The following is a 23202-nucleotide window of genomic DNA, read 5'->3' as shown; positions in this document are numbered from 1 at the left end:
TAGCTTGGCTCCTGTGGGGACAGGAGTTCCTGGTTAGCGAGCGCTCCGTGCCACTTCTCTCTCCAAGATTCGCCTCACACACTGGCTGTCCTCAAGGCTCTGATAAGGTCTGCAGTCGTGCCGTGGCGCACACTTTGGGCACCATGGACTGGACTGCTGGACAGCTGCCCGTGTGAGCTGCAGATGTCCTGGAAACTCAGCAGGTTCTTAATGCAGAAATAGGAGCTAGAATAGGAGGAAGGTGTCTGGATGGGTGGTACACTCTGGTGGAGAGAAATTAGCTTAGCAGGAGCCTCTCATCTCTGAGGTCGGGGCTTCTGTGCTGAGGAGAAGTTTCTCTCTCCTGGCCCTGCTCCCTGGATGGTGGGGATTCTGTAATTACGTGTCTCATCCTGGGTCCCTGTTCACGCTGGTTGCCCGTCTGCCCTTGCCGCCGGGCAGCCTCCTTTGCGCTTTCGAGTTGTCCTGTCATTTCTGTCCCTTGCTGAGTCCCTCCTGATCCTTTCTGGACGTGGAGGGAAGGGTGCACTATGACCTACTGGATCATTCTTTGCTGAACTGAATAGCACTGGGAGGGGGGTCATGGGCCCAAGCTACCAGAAAAGGTCAAACCTCTCAGGGGGCCCTCTCCGAGGCGGGCCCTCAGGGCCTTGGGTGGGTGCCCTGAGTGACAGTCTTCTGACCACACCTTGAAAGAACATTAAAAGCGTAAAACCTCCATTTCTGCCAGAAATGCAGAAGAATGCAAGATGAGTGAGTTGGCCTTCCCATGGCTTAGAAAAGAAGGAGCCAGAACCAATGTTTCTGCGATAGCCATCCATGTGGTAGCTCCCAGGACCGTGGCCATCCATGCCCACCTGGGGGCAGGTAGTGGGAGAGGGAGCCGGTAGGAACAAGAGCAGACACGTCTGTGCATTCCGTGTGTCGGGCGCCATCCTCGGCTTCTTAGTGAATTAACTGCTGGGCCCTCACAGAAGCCGTTGGTAAAAGGTGGGCATGGATGCGAACCCACATGGGTGTGCATCATCACGTTACTGAACCCAGAGAAGCAGTGGAGGAAGTCCTCGAACACTAGAACAGGTGGAGAGAGCCTGGGTGGCTTCAGGGAGGAGGTGATCCTTGAGAGGTGGTACAGGTAGGAGAGACAGTGTTGGGGGTGGGGTGACTAGCATGAGCAAAGGCCCTGTGGTATGGACCTGCAGTGTCGAAAGGAGGCTGGAAACTGGGGCTTCCTGGGAGCTGTTATCACTGCCCAAAGGCGAGCGAGTCCTGTCTTTCGAATCTTTGTGTCCTTGCGGCCGGGACAGACAGATGCTTCTTGAGTCAGTGTTTGAGCTCTGCATTCCCCAGCTGCCCCCGCTTGGCCTGGCTTTGAGTCCCCTCCACTGGGTGAGGCAGCCTGAAACCGTGAGCCTTTGGGGACATAACCAGAGTCGTTTTAAATTTTACTGACAAGTTTTCCTGTTACCATGTTCACTGAAAAAAATAAGTTTTACTCTGGAGAGCACTTGTGGTACCTAAATGTAAATCTGTGCTGGGTCCCCTGACTGCGTGTCACAGCCCGTCTGTACTGGCCTTGTCTAATCTTGGCATCCTGGAGCCTGGCTGAAGGTGGTCATGGATGCAGGGAGGCTAGAGATTAGGAGGGAATGGGAACACAGACTGTCACAGACAGTTTATTTCCCAGGTACATCTCCCAAAGTCATTTGAGATGGTTTACAAATTCTACATAAATAATCACATAAAATGGGATACTTATAAACCCACAAAATCCAGCTCACAACGAAAGGGTCGACCTGGTGAAGCGGGAAGAGCCCAGGCCCTGGAGAAGGCTGGCTGGGATGGCCGTCTGTGGGAGTCAGAGGAGGGTGCGGGGAGCCGCCTCCCGGCCCTCACGGGGAGCTGGCCAGCCCCTGGGCACTGGCAGGGGTGCTGGTTGGTGCAGTGTGGTCACTGCCACGAGGGTCTCCTGGAAGGGCTGCCATGGGCTGGAGGTGCCTTGGGCCGCAGAGTGCACCCAGCACAGGAGTGGGTACAGTGGGCCTGTGTGATTCGGGGGGTCTACTTGAGAGTTCCAGGGTCTGGTTCATTCAGCCCGGAGTTTCTGAGCGTCCAGTCTGGGGCTAACCTGTGTGCGGGACGGCGCGCAGCAGATCTGCAGGGACTGGGCAAGAGGCCCCTGAGGCTGGGGGCTGGGGACATGGTGACGGAGCTGTGGGTGGGTGGGAACTGGGCCGGGATCCCGGCCCCAGGGCAGCCCCCTTTGGACATCTCCCCGCAGCTCCTCGGGAAGCCTCCCCCTTTCCCTGGGACTCCGGAGGCTTTGGCAGAGGCCGAGCAGCTTGTCCATTCAGGGGGCGGGACCCCCTCAGCCCCTCCCCATTTAGCCTCCTCCCTCTGCAGATGGGTGGCCACAACTTGAGGTCTAAGCCCAGTGCCCCATCTCCACGTGTGTTCTGGGCCCTGTGTGTGAGCACACGTGTGCACATGGCTCCCCAGGAGGGCCCCAAGGTGCACCCTTGCCCGACACGGAGCAAAAATAGGCCACTCTGGATTTCTGCCTGAGAGACGCTGACCCCAGGAGAAAGCCTGGCTGCCCTGCAGAGGCTGGGACATAAACCCAGGCACACGGTGTGGGTTTGCAGACGGCCCGCAACGGGAGAGCAGTCTGACCCCCCTACTCCGGCCCAGCATCTTGCTCTAAGTTGACAGAGCGTCAGAACACATTTGTGGAACAAATGGATGGACCGTCTTCGAGGGGCTGGAGAGAGGGGCCCCCAGGGCATCGTCCTGCTCCGCCCGAGGCACTGCGATCTGAGAGGGAAGTGCTCTCTGCCTCAAGACCCCCTCCCAGAGCTCCAGCCCAGCCTACTGGGCATAGGGGCCTCTGAGGCTCAGAGGCAGGCCTGGCGCTTCCGGGGATGCTGGGGAGAGGCCACCCGCTGGCTCCCGACTCCCGCTCGCTTGCAGCCCTCCTTGGGTCGGGCCTTGGGTCGGGCCCAGGAGCCCTGCACGCGCATGTAGGCACATGTGGGCCGCCGCGGGCCAGGCGTGCCCCAATCAGCCCACTCTCTTGAGAGTTCTTATTGAAAGCCAAACAAACCAAAAACGTCCTGGTTTTGCCTGAGTTCCTCCCTGTTGCCAAGTGGGTCTCGTCTCATCTTCCGGGGGCCTCTGGCTCTGGAGAACCCCCTACCCCTGCCGGCTTCGGTGAAGCCTCCTTGGGCACGACACTGGCCTCCACGCTGGCCTCCCCTGGGGTCCAGACTCCCCTGTTTAGCAGCTGGGTCTGGGTGGGGGGTGGCCCCAGCAAAGCTCCCTGACTGGCCGGGAAGGAAATGCAAAGTTCCCTGTGGGTAGGGAAGGCAGGGCCTTTCAAGGTGAGGATGCAACACTTCCTAATCTTCGGGTTCCCAGCTGCGCTCAAGCCTCAGGGAAACCAGGGGGATAAACATCTCTGCTGTCTGTCCATCCCTGCTGGGTGTAGGCAGGGGTGTCCCTGGGGAAGCAGGACGGAGGGAAGGAGCAGCGCTGGTGGTCTGCCCCGACAGCATCCGCCCAGCACAAGGCTAGTGTCATCAGGCTCCCGGAGAGAAGGGGGCTTCCCAGGCCCCCAGACCACAGGAGGCCCCTGAGCCTGACACCTTGGAGGGCTGGAGCGAGAGGAGAGGAGATGGGACCCTCGCTGGATGAGGGATGCAGCGGTCCCACATCTCATTAGGACTCCTGTGCCGGGCCAGCCCGCTGGAAGCCTCCAGGCTCCCTCTTGCTTTGTGGCTGCTGGGTGTGGAGATCCTATCAGCCCTGCTCCTCTTGGTTCAGTGACTAATTCCCTGGCACTCGCCTCAGATCTGTAAAGAATGTGGACAAGTTAAAATCTGAACACCGTGTCAGCGTGGGGCTGCCTCCCCTTCCCCTGAACTGGGAGGCAGGGGCAGCTTGCTCTGCTGGCCTGGGCCATCCTCCTGTTGGGGATGGAGCCGGGGGGACAGACATGAAACCCCAGGCTGGGCTGTCCTTGCCAGGGATGCGGAAGGCTCCCTGCAGCCCTTGGTGGAGCAAAAGGGAAGACCCTCCAGAGGGGTCATGCTCAGCACCTAGAAGAGAAAGGAGATCTCTGGGGGTTGGGTTGGCAGGCTGGGACCCCTCCCCCCAGGACCCACCAGGTTCTCAGCCTCCAGCAAGTGGGAGAAGCAGGCTCCCATCCCGTCCTCATTCCTGGGCATTTGTATGGTGGGGTGGGGGGGCATCCTGCTGCCCCATGCATCTGTCTATCCATCCATCCATCCCCCCCTCCATCCATCCATTCATCCCTCCCCCTCCCTCCCTCCCTCCATCCCCCTCCCTCCAACCGTCCATCCCTCCCCCTCCCTCCCTCCCTCCCTCCATCCATTCATCCACCCATCCATCCATCATCGATCCATCTATCCATCCATTCATTCATCCATCCATCCCTCCCTCCCCCTCCCCCATCCATTCCTCCCCCCTCCCTGCATCCATCCCTCCATCCCTCCATCCCTCCTTCCATCCCATCATCCCTCCCTCCCTCCCTCCATCCATTCATCCACCCATCCATCCATCTATCCATCCATTCATTCATACATCCCTTCCTCCCTCCCCCCCTTCCTCCCTCCATCCATCCTTTCATCCCTCCCTCCCTCCCTCCCTCCCTCCATCCCTGTGCCCACTTGCTCTCTCATTCAGCAGCCCTCCTGAGTAACCACTCTGTAATGAGAAACGCACTACAACCCCAAAGGATGTGCTAATAATTAATAATAATAGCAACAACAATAATTACAGTTGTGAGTCCCTCACTGGCCACTGATGGAGGACCCTGTCCAGTGCTGGCCATCCAGTAGAAATGGGATGCAAGCCACACATGTAACGTTGCATTTTCTTGTAGCCACATTAAAAATGGTGAAAAGAAACAGCAAAAATAATTCAAGAATTTATTTTGCTTTTCCCAAACTATGCTCATTTCAGCAAGTGATCAATAAGAAATTGTGAATGAGATATTTTATTCTATTCTTTTCATTGGCACTAAGTCCTTGGAGTCTGTGCCCTTATGTCCGCAGTGCAGCTCAGTTCACACTGGCCATGTTTCCTGTGCCCGTGTGGGGGTACGTTGATGACCCATGGGACAAGGTCTGTCCTTGTTGGGTCTGAAGTCCAGTGGGGAGGCGTAAGCCGGGGGGACGCAGAGCAGTGCCCTCCCGGAGCAAGGGGGTGTGAGAGCACGTGGGGCCCCCACCCGGGCCCTCTGGAGGCGTTGGCTGTCGCTCCCCTCACGCCCACAATGGCCCAGGCCAGGAGAGGTGAGGACTGGCCGGGTCCCTCAGTTGTTTTTAGTGAGTTATAATTGGCATACCACACAATTCACCGACTTGGAGTATACAATTCAGTATTTTTAAAATATATTCACAAAACAGACTCACAGACTTAGAGGACAGACTTAGAGTTGCCAAGTTGGGGAGTGCAGGGTAGGGATGGATTGGGAGTTTGGGGTTAGCAGATGCAAACTATTATTTACAGGATGGACAAAAAACAAAGTCCTACTGTATAGCGCAGGGAACTATATTCAATATCCTGTGACAAACCATGATGGAAAAGAATATGAAAAAGACTATGCATGTATGTGTATAACTGAATCACTTTGCTGTACAGCAGACGCTAACACGGCATTGTAAATCAACTATACTCCAGTTAAAAAAGTTCACAGGTATATGGACCCATCACCACAGTCCATTTGAGAGCATTTTCATGGCCTCAGAAGGGAACCCTGCACCTTAGCTGTCACCCCGAAGCCCCACCCCAGCCCTGGCCGCCCCCCCATCTGTGTCTGTCCCTGTGGGTTTGCCATCCCTGGACTTTCATGTAAACGGGAACCGTATGGTGTGTGAGCTTTCGTGTCGGTGCCTTCGTGTGGCGTGTTTTTTGCATTTCCTCTGGGTTGTAGTATCAGTAGTTTGTTTCTTTCTGATGGTGGAGGAATAACATTCCATCGCACAGACTCAGCAGTTTGCTTATCCATCTGCAAGGCAGTGGGCACTGAGCCCTGTTCGTCTTCCAGGTGAAGGCACAGGAAGTTAGGAAGGCCTTTGCGGGGACCACGGAACAGGAAAGGTGGCCTTAGTGGGGCGGGGAAGTGGGGTCTGCCCGGCAGGGGGCCCCCATCCCACTGGTGTTGGGGCCCCAGGTTTACAGGGTGGGGGGAATGACCCTGGAGGTTCAAATAGAAAAGCCTGAGACCCACCCAAGGGATCTGTCAGGGCCCTGGCAGTTTCGGCCAGGGCCTTGTGCCAACACCCTGACGGCGTCCCCAACGGGGAGGGCATGGGGTCGGGCCTGGCGGCTGATCCGCACTGGGTGGCAGCTGGCCGTCAGGGCTGGAGCATCCGAGGAAAGCACCTGCCTGGCCTCTGGGAGGCACGGTGGGGCAGGAGGAACGGGGCTGGGGTGGGGGTGGGGCAGTGGCTTTGGTAAGAATCAGCCACCTGTCATCCATCACCCGTCACCTCCCTCCCCCTAGGTCATCACCTGTGCTGAGCTTCCTCCAGGCTGGGCACACCTCAGGAGAGGGTTTCCCTCCCCAGGTTGGGAGGGGGCCCGGGGGGCTCGGTGATGTGGACACGGGTGTGCCCCCGGGGTGCCGAGCTGCAAGGGGCTCTGGGTTATGGAGCCCGACCCTCCTGATGTGCACGAGGGGGCTGAGCACCGGGGTCGCCCCACGGCCGGGGCTCCCCCACCATCCGAGGAACTCCCTCGCTTGTTTTTCAGGTTGGAGGAGGGGAAGGGGGTGCCGGGCAGAGGGCGCCCTCTCCCGCTGTCCGGTCTGCCTCTCCCCTCCACCCCGCTAGCGGGACTCCAGGCCCTCTGCCCGCCAGATGCAAGTCCCCCCAGTTCACGGACCCCCGGCGTTACCATCCCCACTCCAAGCCTCAGTCTCCTCATCTGCAATTCGGGGGCAGTAGCGCCCTCCCTCTGAGCCTGGCTGGCACAGAGAAGGAGCTGTTTAAACATTTGCGGTCAGAGCCGGTCTGGCCCGTGTCAGCTACTGTGTCACCCTCCTGTTGGCAGCCTCCTGATTGGGAAGGTGGGTCTTCCCTGCCAGCCCTCCAGGGGAGACCTGCTCTGCCCAGGATTCAAAACGCTGAGGCGTGGGCCCCGCCCCCTCCCTTCCTCGCTGGGGCCTCCCTTAAGCTCCTGGCAGGGGCTGCTGGTCTGGACCCCACAGAGGGTGACCCAGGGGACACGCCCACACCATGAGGTTAAGAGTTCCTGTTCCTTCTGTGTGTGGCCCCGGAGGGGGCTAGGCTGCCAGCGCCCTGGGGTGGGCAGAGGGTGTGGACCAGGCAGACCTGCTAACTGGGGGGGCATCAGATGCGGATGGATGAAGGCGGCCTGTCGTCGTGCAGAGGCCCTTCGCAGGTGGCCTCAGCCACCGTCCTTCAGCCCCCAGCGCTGTCCCACCCCCTACAGGGCTGGACCGAGGGGCCACATCTGGCCTCCCAAAGCCTCTTGGGCAGACAGCCCCTGCACCGGAGCCCGGGGTGTGCCCACCCTGTGCGCTGGGGCCGCTCTCTGCCCTGCTCCCGGGGGTGGGGCCTCCCCGCTTGAGCTGGAACGGTGGGACAGCAGGAGGCGTGGCTCCCGTGGCCAGGTGCTGCCCCTGGCGACTGCAGCCGGGCGCCCAGGGTGTCAGTCGGGGCTGGGAGCTGCCCCCTGCAGGCCGGTCCCCTCCAGGTGTGCTCGGTGGAGCCCCAGGAGCCCAAGCACTGGGAGGCTGATGGAGAGGGGAGGGCGAGGTGAATATGTCAGTTTATCCCAACACAAGTAGTGACCTGTCGGGTGGGCCCCCCCCCACCCCCCGAGGAAATATTTGGGATGACTGAGCTGCTGGCCCTTTAAGGCTCCTGTAACAGGACACCTCCCGGACGGGATGGCTTCCACTCTCCAGCCTGACTGTGTGTCTCCCCCCTCCCTCCTCCCCTTCCTGCCAGTCCCAGTTCCATTTGCTGAGCAGCACCATGGACCAGATGAGCAGCCGCGCGGCCTCGGCCAGCCCCTACGCCCCAGAGCACGCCGCTGGCGCTAGCGTGCCCACCCACTCGCCCTACGCGCAGCCCAGCTCCACCTTCGACACCATGTCGCCCGCGCCTGTCATCCCCTCCAACACCGACTACCCCGGCCCCCACCACTTCGAGGTGACCTTCCAGCAGTCGAGCACAGCCAAGTCGGCCACCTGGACGGTGAGTGGCGCCCCGGCTCCGGCGGTCACCTGTGGGGCGCATGGTGGGGAGGGGCTGCCCGCGACCTGGGCACCCAGGGATGGCCACCGTGCACATCTGCATCTGTTCTGGGTTTCCACCCGGCCAGGAGGCAGGTCTCGGGGCCGGACAGTCTGGGCATGCCCACCCCTCGGACAGACACGTGGCCAGAGTGGGCCAGCCTCCCACAGGGCCCCAGAGGAGATGGACATGCCCCTCCCCCCGGCGAAGACAGAGGCAGACCCTTCTCACGAGGACTGTCCGGCCGCCATCCCTGAGCTCAGTGGGGGCTCTGGCTTGAATCCTGTCCTGGGTGGGCAGCAGGCTCACAGCTCTGACACCTGGAGCCATCTGAGGCTGGCACCGGGGCCCACGGAGGCCACCTCCTCCAGGCAGTGCAGGGCTGGCCAGAAGTGTCTGTTGTAGGCGGGTTTCGGCTTTGCCCACTCCTTCTCTGGGTTGTCATCTCCAAGCATGGGTGTCAGGGATGGAGCCACAGTGCCGCGGACCCCAGGTCCTGCCACTGTGCCCTTGGGAACAATCTGACCCCCGTCGAGATGGTCGAGGTTTTGCCAAACTTGATAACATCCCACACACCCACTCCCCGAGAGCTGTGACTTGCGATTGCCCTAAGCTCTTTGAGGTTGTGTAAACCCTTGAAACTGCCTGCAGCCACGAGGTAGAATCTACTATTGTCCCGTGTTAGAGTCCGGGACGCCGAGGCACGGAGAGGGGAAGTAGCCTGCTCGGGGTTATGCAGGTGGTAAGTGGGGGCACTGGCATGGGAACCTGGTGGCTGGCTCCTGCGGCTGCGCCCCCAACCACTGAACTGCACTGTCCATACTGCGGCTGGGAGAGGAAGGTGCTGCTTGATGTCCCCGCTAGGGCAGAGTAAAGGGTTAGGGACACCAAGACCCCCAGATACACTGCCGGCTTGCCTCGGAGCCTAGGGCATCGGGCAGGAAAGGGTGCGCCAAGGACCCTCCAGGTCTGCTGCCCGCCCCCAGGAGGGGAGAGTGAGCCTGGCTCTGGCGGTCCTGGCCATGGGGCCACGTCACCTCCTCTGGGAACAGCGGCTCCGTGCTCACTCCGGGCCCCTGGGAAAGGACCCTGGAGCAAAGGAGTCCATGCAGGGTGGATGCACTCCCTCCTGCCCCCAAGGGAGTTCCCAACTGGTGACACCGAGGTCCTGCCGCTTTGAGAACCGGTTCCCACTCTCCCCGCTGTCCTGCTGGCCAGGCTGTGGCTCTCCCACACTACTCCTGGGGTGGCCAGAGGTGGGGTGGAGCGGCAGGCAGCCTGGACGGCCCCCTGCAGCTAGCTTTGGCTCTTGCTTGAGCCGTGGGCTCCTGCAGCTGCTGACCCATTGCTGAGTCAAGGCTCAGACCGACTCCAGGGCTTCCAGTGGCCAAGAGGGGCAGCTGCTCCCGTCAGTGCCCAGATGTCCTCGTCTGGGAATTTTCACTCCATTGCTCCATTGGTGGAGGTGATAAGACTTAACCGGGATGGGCTTAGCGCAGTCGGTGCTGGCATCTTCATTATTTCCTTGGATGATGGGGGTGGGGGTGGGCTGCCATGGAGCCTGGTCCTCCTGGACAAGGTTGTTTAGCCAAAGCTGCACCTGCAGGGGCTTCTTTATTGCCTGTGGGGTCCTGCTCCCCACACCCCTGCTTTGAGGTCTGGCCCTCGAGGCATCCCTACATTTGCACATCTCTAGTGACAGGAGGCTCACTACTGCTCCTAGTCCACATTCTGACTTGCTCCCTAAGCCCTTTCTCTCCCTTCTAAGGGTGGGGGGGTCCCGGTCCCTCCTTCACTGACGTTCTGTCATCAGGGCCTGAGTTGCTGGTCTCGTAGGAGTCCTGGTAGGCAGCTGGGGTGGGGGGGGTCCTGGCTCCCTTCCTCTCCATTGTTTGAGGATGCTGATGGGGTCTGTAGCATCTGGGGGGCTTTGAGCACCTGGGATGGTCTGAGCTGGTCCTCAGGGAGGGACGGGAGCTGCCCCCTCCTGGTTGCCTCCCACCACCCCCTGCCAGGTGTGTGGCCTCAGGGCTGGAGGTGCTCATGGCTTGGCCACAGTTGTGCTGGCCCTAAGTAGCCCCGTGGGGTGGTCTGTTGTCCAGGACGGAGGTAGCCCAGCGGCCACACCAGAGGGCAGGGGAAGGCTCATTTGTCCGAGCAGCTGTGTCTCCAAGCCCCAGCCCCACTTCCCCCACTGCCCGAGCAGTGGACACCTCCCTCCCAGCCTGAGCACCTCCACCTGCACCCCCGCTGAGGGCTCACGGAGCTGAGCGGAGGAGGAGGGTGCTGCTGCTGGTGCCCACAGACGCCCTCCCCAGCCCTTCCCCATGCGGGGGTGGAGGTGGGACAAACATCCATAATGAGATTCGTGGCACCTCGGCTCTGGGAGCAGACCCCACCCCTGCAGGCTCCCTGCCTTGACCGGGGAGGGGTGGGGGACAGGCGGCCGGCTCATGCTGAGGACGGGGAGCACTGGGCATCCCGCCTGCTTGCAGCTCTGGGGGCCTGGCTGTGCGGGCGCTGCCCAGACTTGCCGCCCGGGCTTGCCCTCCGGGCCTCCGCGCCGTGCCGTGTGCGGCCCCCCTACGCCAGCCGGCTGGTAACTGATAGCTAATTCGTATTTTTCTCAAGTGCAGTTCCAAACTGACTGCTGCCTTCTCTCCTCTTCCTGCTCAGGAAAAACACCCTCACCAGCCCCCAAGCGACCGCAGCTGTTAATGGGGTCTTTGGCTTCTGCTTGGCCAAGGCCTCCTGGGAGTCCCCCCAGCCCCGGATGCTTCATCTACCTTGACCTGTGTCCCTTGACTTCAGCTCTCACGCCTGCATTCTTTGGGGGCAGAGGGGCCTGGAGCCCTCAGCTCACAGGCGTGTGTGCACGTATGCGTGCATGCAACACTCGTACATGCATGCACAAACACGAACACATGTGCAGACATGCACACACAGGCACACATGCAGACACATGTGCAGACATGCCCACATGCAGACACTGTACACATGTACTTGCGCACACAGGCCCGCAGGCCCCTCCTGGTCGCTGCCCAGGGTTCTGACAGCCCCTCCCCTCCCACAGGAGTCAGGAGGAGGCGGGTAGCTGGTAACTGAGCAGCCAGGGGAGGGACCTGTAGCCAGGAGCGGGGGACAGGATGAGATGGCACTTTGGCCGGCGGGGTCGCGGTGTCACAGGGGGTTCTGTAACGCCCCGCCAGGGTTCACTGCTTGTGAGCATCCTGGCTGAGGCATGTTCCTTTCGGGGCCGTCTGGGCTTTGGAGAGAGACAGATGCCGTGAGAGATCACAGTTGTGAGCAAGGCCCCGGCACCCCTGGGCACTGATGTTCTTTGGGCTGGTGGACGGGTGGAGCCGGGACAGGGATGGCAGTGCCAGGTGCCTGGGTCCCTGTTCCACACCCTCCCTGGGACATGGCGGGGTTGGCCTCTGGCCCCTGATGGCCACTCCCATCCCGGGGGCCCCCGTGGGTTGGCAGTGTGGGGCCTGCTCCCAGCCTGAGCCTCTCCAGGGAAGGGGCTGTCCTTGATGTTCTGGAGGTTTGGGGAGGGGCTCCAAGGTCAGCAGGCAGGCTTGGTGTGGTTGGAGCCCTGGCCCAGCAGGGCATCTGTGGGCGCCTCGGGCAGACTGGGTGGCACTGCTGACGGCCCTCAGGGCAGGCTGCCATGAGGCGAGATGGCGCGGGTACGCACGGGTGCGAGGGCACACAGCTTGTCCCTGGGGGCCTCCAGCCAGCCCCCCAGCCTGAACACAGCCCCCTGAATGACCTCCAGCTGCCCCCGCGTCCGACGGGGTGTGTGTCCATCCGTCCGTCCTGGGGGCGAGCTGGCCCACGTGATGTGAATGCCCTCGCGTACCACCCCTGCCCCAGGAAAAAGTGGGAGGGGGCCTGGGAAACGCAAAGGCTCTACGAGGGCTTCCTGGGTAGAATGTGGCTGAGTCAACGCTAATGGATTTGGGAGAAAACTTTCCAGCCCCTCGGAGGTTTGCAAGTAGGAAAATAATAGTGGAGGTGTCCCAACATGATCGCGGTATCAATTGCGTTATCCTAAAAGTTTATGGAATGCATAAGTGGAATTAATACCTTTTACTGGCACCAGAAGCAATTATACGTATTTGAAGCCGAGGGAAGAGTCCTAACAGTGTTCGTTGTAGAGATGAGCCTCCGAGTCTTCAGGGGAAGCTGGAGAGAATCTTCAGCAAACGCTTGCCCTGTGCGGAGCTCCGCGGCGGGGCGCTCCCTGCGGCTGGTCCTGGGGGGGTTAGTGCCCCGGTTCGCGGCCCGAGGTGGGGGTCCCCTCAAGCAGCGGGGGAGCCCTGCGCCTGGAGGTCACAGAACTCAGCCTGGGGGGCCCTGAAAGGGGCCCCGAGTCCCTGCCGCCGAGGGGTCCCAGGGCAGCCCCCCCCAGCCCTGAGGTTCTTGCAGGGGAGGCGAGGGGAGCCCCCAGGGACAGGCTCCATCTTCCAGGTGCGGGGCTGTGGGCAGGGCATGATGCAACAGATGTTTTACCAAGAGTCCTCTCTTGTCTGGGGCTTGTTTCCAAATTGGACACAGCTCTGTGGATTCTAGGGTGTCTGGTTGGTGCGCGGACAGGGCCCCTGCGTGGGTAGGCCCCCCCCGAGCACCCCGGTACATGTTGTAGGCTCTCATGTCCTCCTCAATTTACGGATAAGGAAACCGAGGCTCGGGAGGGCAGGTCGCTTCTCAAGGCCACCCGTCAGCAAAGGGTGGAGTCGGGGTCTGAGCCCCGGCAGCCTGACCCCTGGCTTTCATCACGCAGCTTGTGGGGGGCACAGCTTGTGCCCCTCTGTGGAGCGCGTCAAAGGAGCAGCCTCCTCTCAGCTCCGAGGGGTGGGTCCAGGGACCCCCCCCAGGACCCAGTGGACCAATGGTGAGGGGGGCTGACCCCTCAGAGGTCCAGGGCCTGCCCTGGTGGGGAGCACCTGGGCCCAGCAAGCCTGCGACTACTGTTTGTCTGAGTGAGTGACAGCTGCCACTGGGTGGGGAAAGTCTGCCGAGTTCGCCTTCGCAGCTGGATTTTTATCGACTGATGAAAATTCCTTTATATATATTCCTCTATTATAAAGAACACTTTATGATTACAATGCTCCAGGGCTGACCAGGCTCAGAGGTAAACGCAGCTACAGGCCAGGGGGGGGCCTGGGACCCGCCCCTCCTCCTCTTCTCGCACCTGAACCTGGCCCCCTGTTCCCGCCCCCAGCTCCGGTGCCCTTAGCCCCGTCTCTAGCTGGGAAAATGAGGGCCAAAGGGGAGCTCTCGCCCCAGCTTCTCCTAGAGCCACTGCTGCAGCCAGGGGGTCCTGAGTGCCCTGGATCTTGGCCCTGGGGGAGCGAGTTGGAGCTTGGCTTCCAAGCTGGGTGGGTCCGAGTGGTTGGTTGTCAGGGAAATCTGCTTTGGGCTTTTCTCAGATCCCAACCTTGGAAGCCAAGCTCAAGTTCATGGATCCCAGGCCCTGAAATTCCACCGGCCACGATCGGGGCTGTGAGTGCCGCAGCTCATTCTAGGGCAGGAAGGTCCCCGTGAAAGGTGCACAGGGCTCAGTGAAGTGGACAGTCAGAGGCTGTTGGGGGAAACACGCAGTGGCCTGAAGGCAGGCTTCCCCAGGATCACAGACCTGCCCAGGGCGAGGCGCCCCCTTCCTCCGTGGGTCCTCGTGTTGTGAGGGGGCAGCCAGTGCCTCCAGGGCCTTGGAGAGGATGAACCAAGGCGGTGCTGATGTGATGGGAGCCGCCATGTGCTGCGGGGTCAGATGTGTAGAAGCCAGCACTCCCTGCCCCAGATGCTTCGCTGGATATTTACAGGTTCCAGGGAAAACTTCGATGGCAGCCAACTGTACTAAAAGCTGAAAAGTGACCACCCCACGTGTCCAGGGCGTGCAGGTCCCCGGGGGCTCCTCTCCTGCTGGCCGGGAGTGGAGTTGATTTAGTGAAGAGATGCACTCACTGCTTCCTGGCTGCAGGGCGTGGCTTTACCTGTGGTCCTGAACTGGGGACTTACCTGCAGCTGCCATGGCAGGAAGGTGAGAGACAGGAGGACCCATCCTCAGGGCTCCCGTCGGGGCTGACACGATGGTCCTCCGGAGAGGCCACCTTGAGTATCTGCTATAGCTGCAGCCACAGCCTGGCCTCCCCTCCCGCCATCCCCCCTGCCTCCTGCTGCTGTTCCAGCCCCAGGCCATCTGGAAGCTGCAGGGCGCTCGGGGAAGGAACTGCCCACACTGGACAGTGGTCGTGTCCAGAATGGTGGGCCCACAGGCAGAGGCTCCTGGACTATCCTGTGAGCGGAAGGTGCCCACTGACCCTTGCAGTCACCGTGCTCACAAGGCCAGGCCAGCTCAAAAGGCTGCAAGTGGGATGGGGTGAGCATAGTGGGGACCTCCTTCCCCTGGCCGTCAAGGGGGCCCTCCCGGGGCTGGGCAGAGCTGGGCTGGTGGGCGGCCTCCCCACGCCGCCCCGTGCCGGGCAGTTCTGAGGCCCGACCCACAGCCCTGCTGGCTGCGTTCTTGCCAGAGCGCTCTCTCCATGAGGCCAGCTGGGGGATGCCCCCTGCAGCAGGGACGCCGGTCTTCAGAGGAGGCCAGGACAGGCAGGCTCTCCAGCTGGCAAAGTCAAGCTTGTGGGCAGAGGGGCCATGTTTGGACCTGGTGAGGCTGAGCGTGGTGCTTGGGCTATCGATGCTCTTTGTGCCCTGGGAGTGGGAGGGGTGGCCGGTGGCGGGAGTTCTGGGGCTCCCTGCAAACCTGGCCTGTCCCGAGGGCTCAGAACATGTACTGCTCACCCCTTCCTCAGGGTCCGGGGGTGGCCAGATGTTGGGCCTGGGTTACAGAACAAGGACTCGATGGAGGCCCAGGCTCACCTCACCCTGCCCGTGAAGGTGTCACTGAAGCTAAAAGAAGGGCCGGCCTCTGGGCAGCTCCTTCCGCCCTGGGAAGGAGCTTCTGGCTGGGGCCAGAGTGAGGGTGATAACAATGGGACCTCCCTGTGTGCAAGACCCCCTCCCCGCACTGTTCATGGGGTGGGGCAGTGGATCGACAAGGCCCTTTGGAGTCGGGACTGAGACTCATCACACAGCATCTTGACAGAAAAGGGGAGGCTGGAGCAGCCTCCTTTATCTGCTGGCCAGGCACCGGCTGTGGCCCCCCCTCAGGAGCCAGGGGGCCCTCGGAGCCTCCAACCACCAGGCCCGCAGCCAAGGTGGGCTGCTGGCCGTGGGTTTCCTTGTGTGTGGACCCTCACTGCCTTCTGAGCATGGGTGCTCTGAAGCATGCTGGGGTGATGGTCACCCCCCAGGCCGGTCACCTCCCTGACACCTGCTAGAGCCCCCCATGCTCCTGGCCACTTTCCGCTGAGTGAAGACACAAGGGCTTTTCTAGGGTGAGTGAGAGCCTGTGGCCTTGGGGAGGTCCTCAAAGGGTCCATAACCCAAGAGAGGAGAGAAACGTGGGTGTGAGCTCCCGCACACGCACACACACACGCACGCACACACGCACGCACAGACAGCAGATAAAAGGGGTCCATAAAAAAAATCAGTAAAAAAAATAAAGCCCCCACTGCAGGCCCCGTCTTCCAGAATCTGTTGTAACAGATTTACCCAAGCTGGTTAACGGTATTTGCGGTTTGCAAGATGCTACACGTCCCTGGAAAATGACAGACAAGTTATTATCACCTCTCCACTCTCCTTCTGCCCAGACCTGCCCGTGCTGGGCACCCAGCTGCAGGGGAGCAGGCGCGAGGAAATTAACAGCCACCACGCCGCGCCCACCACCCTCTGCCCACCACCCCCTGCACCAGCCCTGCCAGGCCCGAGGCTCCCAGCCAGGCTGGGCCGGGCCTATCGTGGACTGGGGGCGGGGGGGAGGTGGATCGGAGGAGGGGAACCGGGTGGAGGCAGGATGGGCATACACCAGCGTCTGGGCAAACCATTTCCTGCAAACACGAAGGAACTCACGCATCCCCGAACAGGCAAGTCCTGACGGCTCTGTGTCAACCGCCGAAGATAAATAAGATTTTATCAGCTCGGAATCTGTTGAAACACATCCATCTAGCGGTTCTAGGGAAGGAGAGGCAGGAGGGAGGGAAGGAGAGGCAGGAGGGAGGGAGGTCCAGAAGAAGCATCTCCGAGTGACCTTTTTTACAAAACAGATGAGGACCCAGGAGCCCTCCTCCTCCCTGCCCCGTGCCCAGGGAGGCCTGAGGCCCCAGGAGCTCTGGGAGGAGGGGAAGGAGCTAGGGGAGGGGGTGAGGGGGCTCCTTCATTCCCTCCAGGTCCCACCCTGCCCCCAACCCCAGGTTTGGCTATTCAGGCCTACCCCCTTCCCCTCCCCCTCCCAGGCTTCTCTCCTGCCGTGCAGCCCAGCGGCCGCAGGTGTCACCACCTGATGCTACCAGGGTGGGGAGACCTCAGGCATCCTTCCCTGACGCTGCCCGACTTGGGCCAGGCTGGGCGTCCGTGGGTCCAACCCCTGCTCGGGGGGCTGGGGCCTGACCGGGTGTGTGCCCAAGGGCGGCACGAGCAGCCAGCTGAGGGCAGCACTGGGCGGGGGACACCACTACAGGGAGTGGGCCCACCCAAGGCCGTCGGGGGCCTTGCCAGGGACGCAGAGGGAGGGGCCTCCTCTCTCCACGCTCATCGCCAGCCGGGGTGAGGCACCCCAGGCAACTCTGCACTCCCAGCCGAGAGCTGGCTTTCGGCTTTCGGCTTTCGGTGGGGCGGTCAGGCGACTGCTGCCCTCGGTACCAGGGACAGCTCCCAGCAGCTCCTCCCAGGGGCGGGGCGTCCACAGCTCCGGAGGAAGTGGCCAGTGGGTCTGGGGCAGGCAGGCCAGAGGGAAGGGCTGCGCTGGTGGGGGCGGGGGCTCTGAAGCCACGTGGCCACGATCAGGGAGCCTGGGGAGGAGGCCGGGCGCTGGGGGCTGCGGCTTTGCACCTCCTAAGGCTGTGCCTGGAGCCTGGCTCCATCCCTGTTGGCTCCATTCCCTCCTTGGGGCTGCCTGAGGTGGTTGGTCGACATCGGAGAGGGGACTGCAGGGCCTGCGTTCAGCTCCATCCCTCCCCAACCATAGCCTTGGACTTGAACCCAATGCCCCTGCTCACACCAGAGGCCAGGAGCCACCTCAGCTGGAGATGAGGAAGCACAGGAGTGTGTGTGGGCGCTTCCACAGTGGGCGAGGCTCAGGGGTGTTACATGTAGCAGCACATCACAGGCCAACGCTCAAGACGCGGAGAGGTGTCCAGTGGTTTAAGGCATCCCAGCTATCAAACCCAGAGCCAAAACTGCAGCACAGTGGCCAGGCCTCCGACGCCTCTCCCCTTGCTGACCACCCCCAGCCCAGGCCAGCTCTCTGTGGGTCTTCTACACGCGCCCCCAGCCCTGGTCACCTCATTCGCTGGACCCTCCGCAGGCAGGTGGGACAACTGCAGGAGAAGAAACACCCTTTGGAATCCACCGACGCTGCAGGAGGCCCCGGTGAGGCTGCGTGGCATTCAGGCATGAGCCTCCTATTAGTCTAGTTCCTTCTGGGGGCTGAGGGGCTCTGCCCATTTTCCTTAGTGAGCCGAGGGGCTGGCAAACACTAGGCAGTCAACAGAGGCCTGCTGAGTGGATGACTGTCGGGACCCCAGCCTCTTCCTCCATGACTGCTTGTGTTCAGGTCCCTGAAGTCCAGCTGAGGCCTGCCATTCCCTGTGGGGCCCTCCGCTTCCAGGAAGTCCCCTAAGTAGGCCCCTGGAGCTCCTCCATGACACCCACCAGGCAATTTCCTCTGGAAACTAACTGCACACTTGTCTCAGGTCAGGGACGTGTCCTGAAGCCTCACACATGGTGGACGAGAGAGCTGGGCACTAAACTGGCAACTGGTGTTTGCTTTGGGCTGGGCTACTGCTGCCCTGGGCACGGCCCTCAGGACAGGACGCTCAGCTTATCTCCCAAGCTGGTGCTCTGGGGAGTGCAGGGGCAGCATCTATACTGGTGGGGACCCAGGAGGTCAGCGGTCCCCTCCCTGGGAAGCAGGACTGCCCCCCCCCGTGTGGCCCCAAGCCCACTGAGGGCCCACCTACACCCATGGGGGATGTCCCTTCCTGCCGAAGCTGGGTCGCAGGCACAGGTGGATGGGGCACCCGGGAGGCGACAAGCCCTGTGGGCATCCAGTTCCCTTCCAAGGTAGGGGCCTAAGGGGGCTCGTCCTGAAGTCACCGCTGAGGGAGTTGGACAGGGTCCCAATCCCCCAGACACCACTAGGGAGACCCCAGTCGGGCTTGTCCCCGAGCCCCCTCAGACACCCCCCCACCAGGTCAGCAGTTCCAGCTGGGTTTCAGCTCATCAGAGGAAGGACATCTCGCACTGCTCAGGGCCAAGGGCTCCAGGGCTCTGAGGGTCCATTGTGTCCCTTGATGGGCAGAGGGTCAGGGTGTCAGGCTCCAGCTTCCTCAGCAAAGGTGGGACCAGACCTGCTCGTCCTCTGGTCTGCAGCAGCCCTGTCTCCAGCCTCAGTTTCCCTGACGACCATGGTGGGATGCGATGGGGGGCTCTCCAGGACCCTGTGGCTGGAGTAACTCTGAGTCCCCAGGGGCTTGTGGGGGGTCCAGGGGTGTGGCATGGGGACAGGAAGCATCCTGGGACTCTGAGACCCTGATGTTCCCCACTGTCCCTGGGGGATGGGGCCATGAGGAGCCCTGATGGATCCCCAGGAGCCAGTCATTGGAGGATAGCCAGCTTGGAAACAAGTGGGCACCCCTGTTTCCAAGGGACCCTTCCATCAAGGGTCACTTTGAACTCATGAGAGCCGGCCTGGGTCCTCGGGTGGGCCACCTGGACCTCTGGGCTCTCGCCCTGGAGGTCCCTTCAGGTGGCCCGGGAGTCCTCTGATCCTCCCTGGATCAAGGTCTTGGGCTGGGGGTCCTGGGGCTTCAAGGTCAAAGCCCCCCACCCGCAGTGGCCAGAAGTAAGCCAAAGGGCTGGCCCCTCAGAGGATGGTCCAGGGAGTCCCTGTGCATGTTTCCTCTGTACAGAGGACAAAACCTAACTCCAGGCTTTTAAAACCTGAGACATGAGGCTGTACGCCTCCCCCCTTCAAACTACTGTAGTCTGGGGGCTTAAGGTTCACAGGCTTGATGCACTGGACCTGGCTCCCAGCCCCCGCCCCAGCCTTGCTCTCCAGCAGCTCCTTCTCACCATCCTGGCCTTTACTGTCCTCATCCATAAAATGGACCTAATGGTACCTACTTCTCCAGCCAGTGAGATCCAGGTGGATAAGCGTCTCAGCCTGGCCGCACGGGGCACTCAGAGCAGCTGCTCTCACTGAGCCCACAGCAGCCAGACACTGATGGGTGGGCGCAGGGGAGAGGCTCTTTGAGGGAAGGAAGCCCGGAGGTGTTCAGCCAAGGGTCAGGCATGCGGTGGCCGGGACTCCTGGTGGGGGGCACCGTGGGCGAGGGTGTGGAGTTGGGACGGCCAGCCTCACCCGGGTCCCCACCCCCTGCAGTACTCTCCTCTGCTAAAGAAGCTTTACTGCCAAATCGCCAAGACGTGCCCCATCCAGATCAAGGTGTCCACCCCGCCGCCTCCGGGCACTGTCATCCGCGCCATGCCCATCTACAAGAAGGCGGAGCACGTGACCGAGGTCGTGAAGCGCTGCCCCAACCACGAGCTCGGGCGGGATTTCAACGAAGGTGAGTGTCCCTGCCCCACCCACTCCTGTGCCCAGCGGCAGGCGCCCCAGCCGGGAAGGAGAGGGCTGGCCCGGGGCCTCCTTCCTGGAGGTGGCAGGTCCAATGTGAGGGGCTGACAGGTGGGCTCAGCTTCTCCCTCCCCAGTTCCGTGTCCTGCCAGCTCTGCCTGGGGCCTTGGGTGCTGGTGCCCGCAGGTGAGCGGGGAGCAGGGCTGCTGGGCCAAGTGCCCCAGGTGCATGAGGGCTGCCGGCGGGTCTGAGTCCCACTGGGAGGCCCGAGTCTGCTGCGATGCACCTGGCACAGGGGCGCAGACCCCGGCTGGCACCTCTCTGAAGTGGCGTCCCCTGTCTCGGCAGGACAGTCCGCCCCCGCCAGCCACCTCATCCGCGTGGAGGGCAACAACCTTTCCCAGTACGTGGACGACCCTGTCACCGGCAGGCAGAGCGTCATGGTGCCCTACGAGCCCCCGCAGGTAGGGGGCAGGGCTTCGGGGCAGAGACCCCTCGGGTCACTTCCCAAGTGTCCCCGAGCTGTGCAGATCCTCCCTCGCCCTCATGTCCATCCCTCTCTTGCCTGTGGGTGGGGCTCTGACCACCTACACTGCCTAGCTGCAGGGGGGGTCCCCTCTGGCCCTTTCTAGGCATCCACATCCCTCGCTTTACAGTGGGGGGTGGGCCTGCTGACCCTCGGGCCTCAGCCCGGCCCTGCGTCCCCTCTTCCTGCCTGTCTGTTTCCCACACCCCAGCCTGGGATCTGGGGGCTGGAGGGGCTGAGGTCAGGAGGAGTTAGCCCGGGGAGAGCTGGAGGGCCGCGGGGAGAGGAGAGACCTGCGGTCGGGGGCACAGCACTGCAGGGCCCGGAGGTTGGGGGGAGGTTGGGGGGGGGATTGTTGCAAGAGGTGGGCGGGGGCGGAGAGACCAGGGTCTGACTTTGACCTGAAGGCAGCAGAAGGTTCTGGGGCTGATGTGCGGGCCGGACTGGGGTAAAAAGCTGGGGTGGAGAGAAGTAGGGGTGGCACCAACCAGTGACGGTGGGATGGGGGTGCCAGGATGGCAGGTGGAAACCGAGTCCCAGCAATGCGCCTTGTGGGCCATGCTTCCCAGGGTGGGCGGGTGACGGCGAGCCCTCACCTTTCCTCTACCTGGGTCTGAGACGCACCCCCCCCAAATAGTACCCAGTCCTCCAGGCACCCCCCTTCCAGGCCCCGTCACTGTACCTGGTCCCTCAGGACCCCCAGGACCCACTGTGGTTCCCTAGGAACAGCCCTTACATTGGCGGGGCCCGGGGAGGGCTTACCACCCTGCCTTCCCTCCCCCGAGCCTCACTGGCACCTACAGGACCAGGAAAGCAGGTCTCTCCCGCCCCCTGGTGGCTGCCACATGCCAGCAGTTTTGTGAAAGGCCAGGTTTCCTAAGCCGTTACTGACCCAGAGAGACCGTGACAACTGCCCATTTTGTGGTACTGGGATGCCCACAGGTCAAGAGTCCCGGGTTCACATCTCACTGTCTCCACAAACTCCCTGGAACAAGTGTGTGTGCTGGGAGCCCACTCGGACAGCTCTGCTAGAGCTGTGCCATGCACCCTACTGCCCAGAAGAGCCCACAGTTTGCAAAACACACACCTGTGCCCACAGAGGCCTGTGCATATGCCTGCTCACACCCAGCCTCCGGGGCCAACCCCCAGCCTGTGCCAGGGGAGGTGGTTGGAGCAACCAGGCCAAGGCTCTCTTGGTTCCAGAGCCCGCAGAGCACATGGCCCTCAGTGCACTGTGTGGCTGGCTGGCTGGATAGGTAGGTGGATGGGTGGGTGGGGGATGGATGGTGGACGGGTGGATAGACGGCAGAGGACCACAGGGCCCAGCACCCCCTTGCCTACCCAGAGAGGCGAGGGACAGGTGCTTGGAAGCCCAGGAGCCCCCAGCCCTGTGGCCTGGGGCCCACGTGCGGACAGCACAGCTTCTCCCTGCCCCTCCTGTGGCAGGTGGGGACGGAGTTCACCACCATCCTGTACAACTTCATGTGCAACAGCAGCTGCGTCGGGGGCATGAACCGGCGGCCCATCCTCGTCATCATCACCCTGGAGACACGGGAGTGAGTCTGCCGGACGCGGGGGTGGGGGAGGGACTGGGGCCTGTGCTGCTGGGGGGCTTGCTGGAGACACAGGGAGGCCATGAGCAAGGGGAGGTGCAGGCCCTGCAGGCCACATGCTAGGAGGGGCTGCTGGGGCAGGAGCTGCCTCGGGAGGGACGCAGGGGACCTGGCGTCCCAGAGCCGCTGGGCACTCAGCCCTGAGCCCTCGGCCCATCAAGGCCGGTCCTGTGGGGTCCGAGGTGGGCGGGGACGGGGGGCCCCAAAGCTCACGGTCCCGGCTGTGCCCCTGGACAGCGGACAGGTGCTGGGCCGCCGGTCCTTCGAGGGCCGCATCTGTGCCTGTCCTGGCCGAGACCGCAAAGCAGATGAAGACCACTTCCGGGAGCAGCAGGCCCTGAACGAGAACGCTGCCAAGTGCGGGGCTGCCAGCAAGCGCGGTGAGCGGGGCCGGGGCGGGAGTGCGGGTGGACGGCCACCCTGGAACGTCAGAGCCAGGCCACCCTCAGGACGCAGCTGGACCTGTCTCGGGGCTCGGGGGAAGCGCACGAGCCTGTGTCCAGGGGACACAGCCAGCCCCGCCCGCGTGGCCGCCCCCGGTCCCCTCCGTCCAGTGTGGGTGGCCGCCCAGGTTTGCTCATCCAAGTGGGTGACCGGTCTCCGGGCCTGTCCACAAGGGGCACCTTGGGAAGGTCGGCTCATGCCAGGTGGCGGGGTCGGCTTGGCTAACCTGCGCGTGGCCCCTCCTCCCTGCCTGCTCACGAAGCTGCCCCACCCCGTCCCCTGCCAGCCTTCAAGCAGAGCCCCCCTGCTATCCCTGCCCTGAGCACCAACGTGAAGAAGAAGCGGCACGGGGACGAGGAAACCTACTACATTCATGTGAGTGTGCCGCGTCTGCGGCCCCCAGGCTGGGGCAGCGGGGAGGCGGGAGGGGACCTGGGGCCACCAGGGTGGCAGGTGCAGCCTGGCACATCTGAGAGCTGAGACCCCGAGCTCTGCAGGCTGCAGGGCCCAGAAGGGAGAACCAGCCCTCAGAGAGAGAGAGCTGGCCTGACGCAGCTCCCAGCGCAGGAGTCTCGCTGTAGATACAATGATACAGCGTGTGGGGCAGTGCAGGTCTCCCCGCTGCCG

General features: G+C 62.3%; 1 protein-coding gene across 7 annotated transcripts in view; it reads left to right on the top strand.

Moving 5' to 3' along the window:
* Positions 1–23202, top strand: part of TP73 (tumor protein p73) — a 68312-nt gene that overhangs the window by 40714 nt on the left and 4396 nt on the right. For all 7 annotated transcript variants that reach the window (XM_081224802.1, XM_081224805.1, XM_081224801.1 and 4 more), the window contains 6 exons: positions 8001–8249; positions 19798–19984; positions 20341–20456; positions 21965–22074; positions 22369–22511; positions 22862–22950. In XM_081224802.1, coding sequence (XP_081080928.1) covers positions 8001–8249; positions 19798–19984; positions 20341–20456; positions 21965–22074; positions 22369–22511; positions 22862–22950 — 894 coding nt within the window. The remainder of the gene's footprint in view (positions 1–8000; positions 8250–19797; positions 19985–20340; positions 20457–21964; positions 22075–22368; positions 22512–22861; positions 22951–23202) is intronic.

This window comes from Mesoplodon bidens, assembly GCF_964165515.1.
Source record: "Mesoplodon bidens genome assembly, chromosome: 2".
Classification (NCBI taxonomy): domain Eukaryota; kingdom Metazoa; phylum Chordata; class Mammalia; order Artiodactyla; family Ziphiidae; genus Mesoplodon; species Mesoplodon bidens.
The sequence above is the reverse complement of the archived record's forward strand: the minus strand, read 5'-3'. Positions and strand labels throughout refer to the sequence as shown.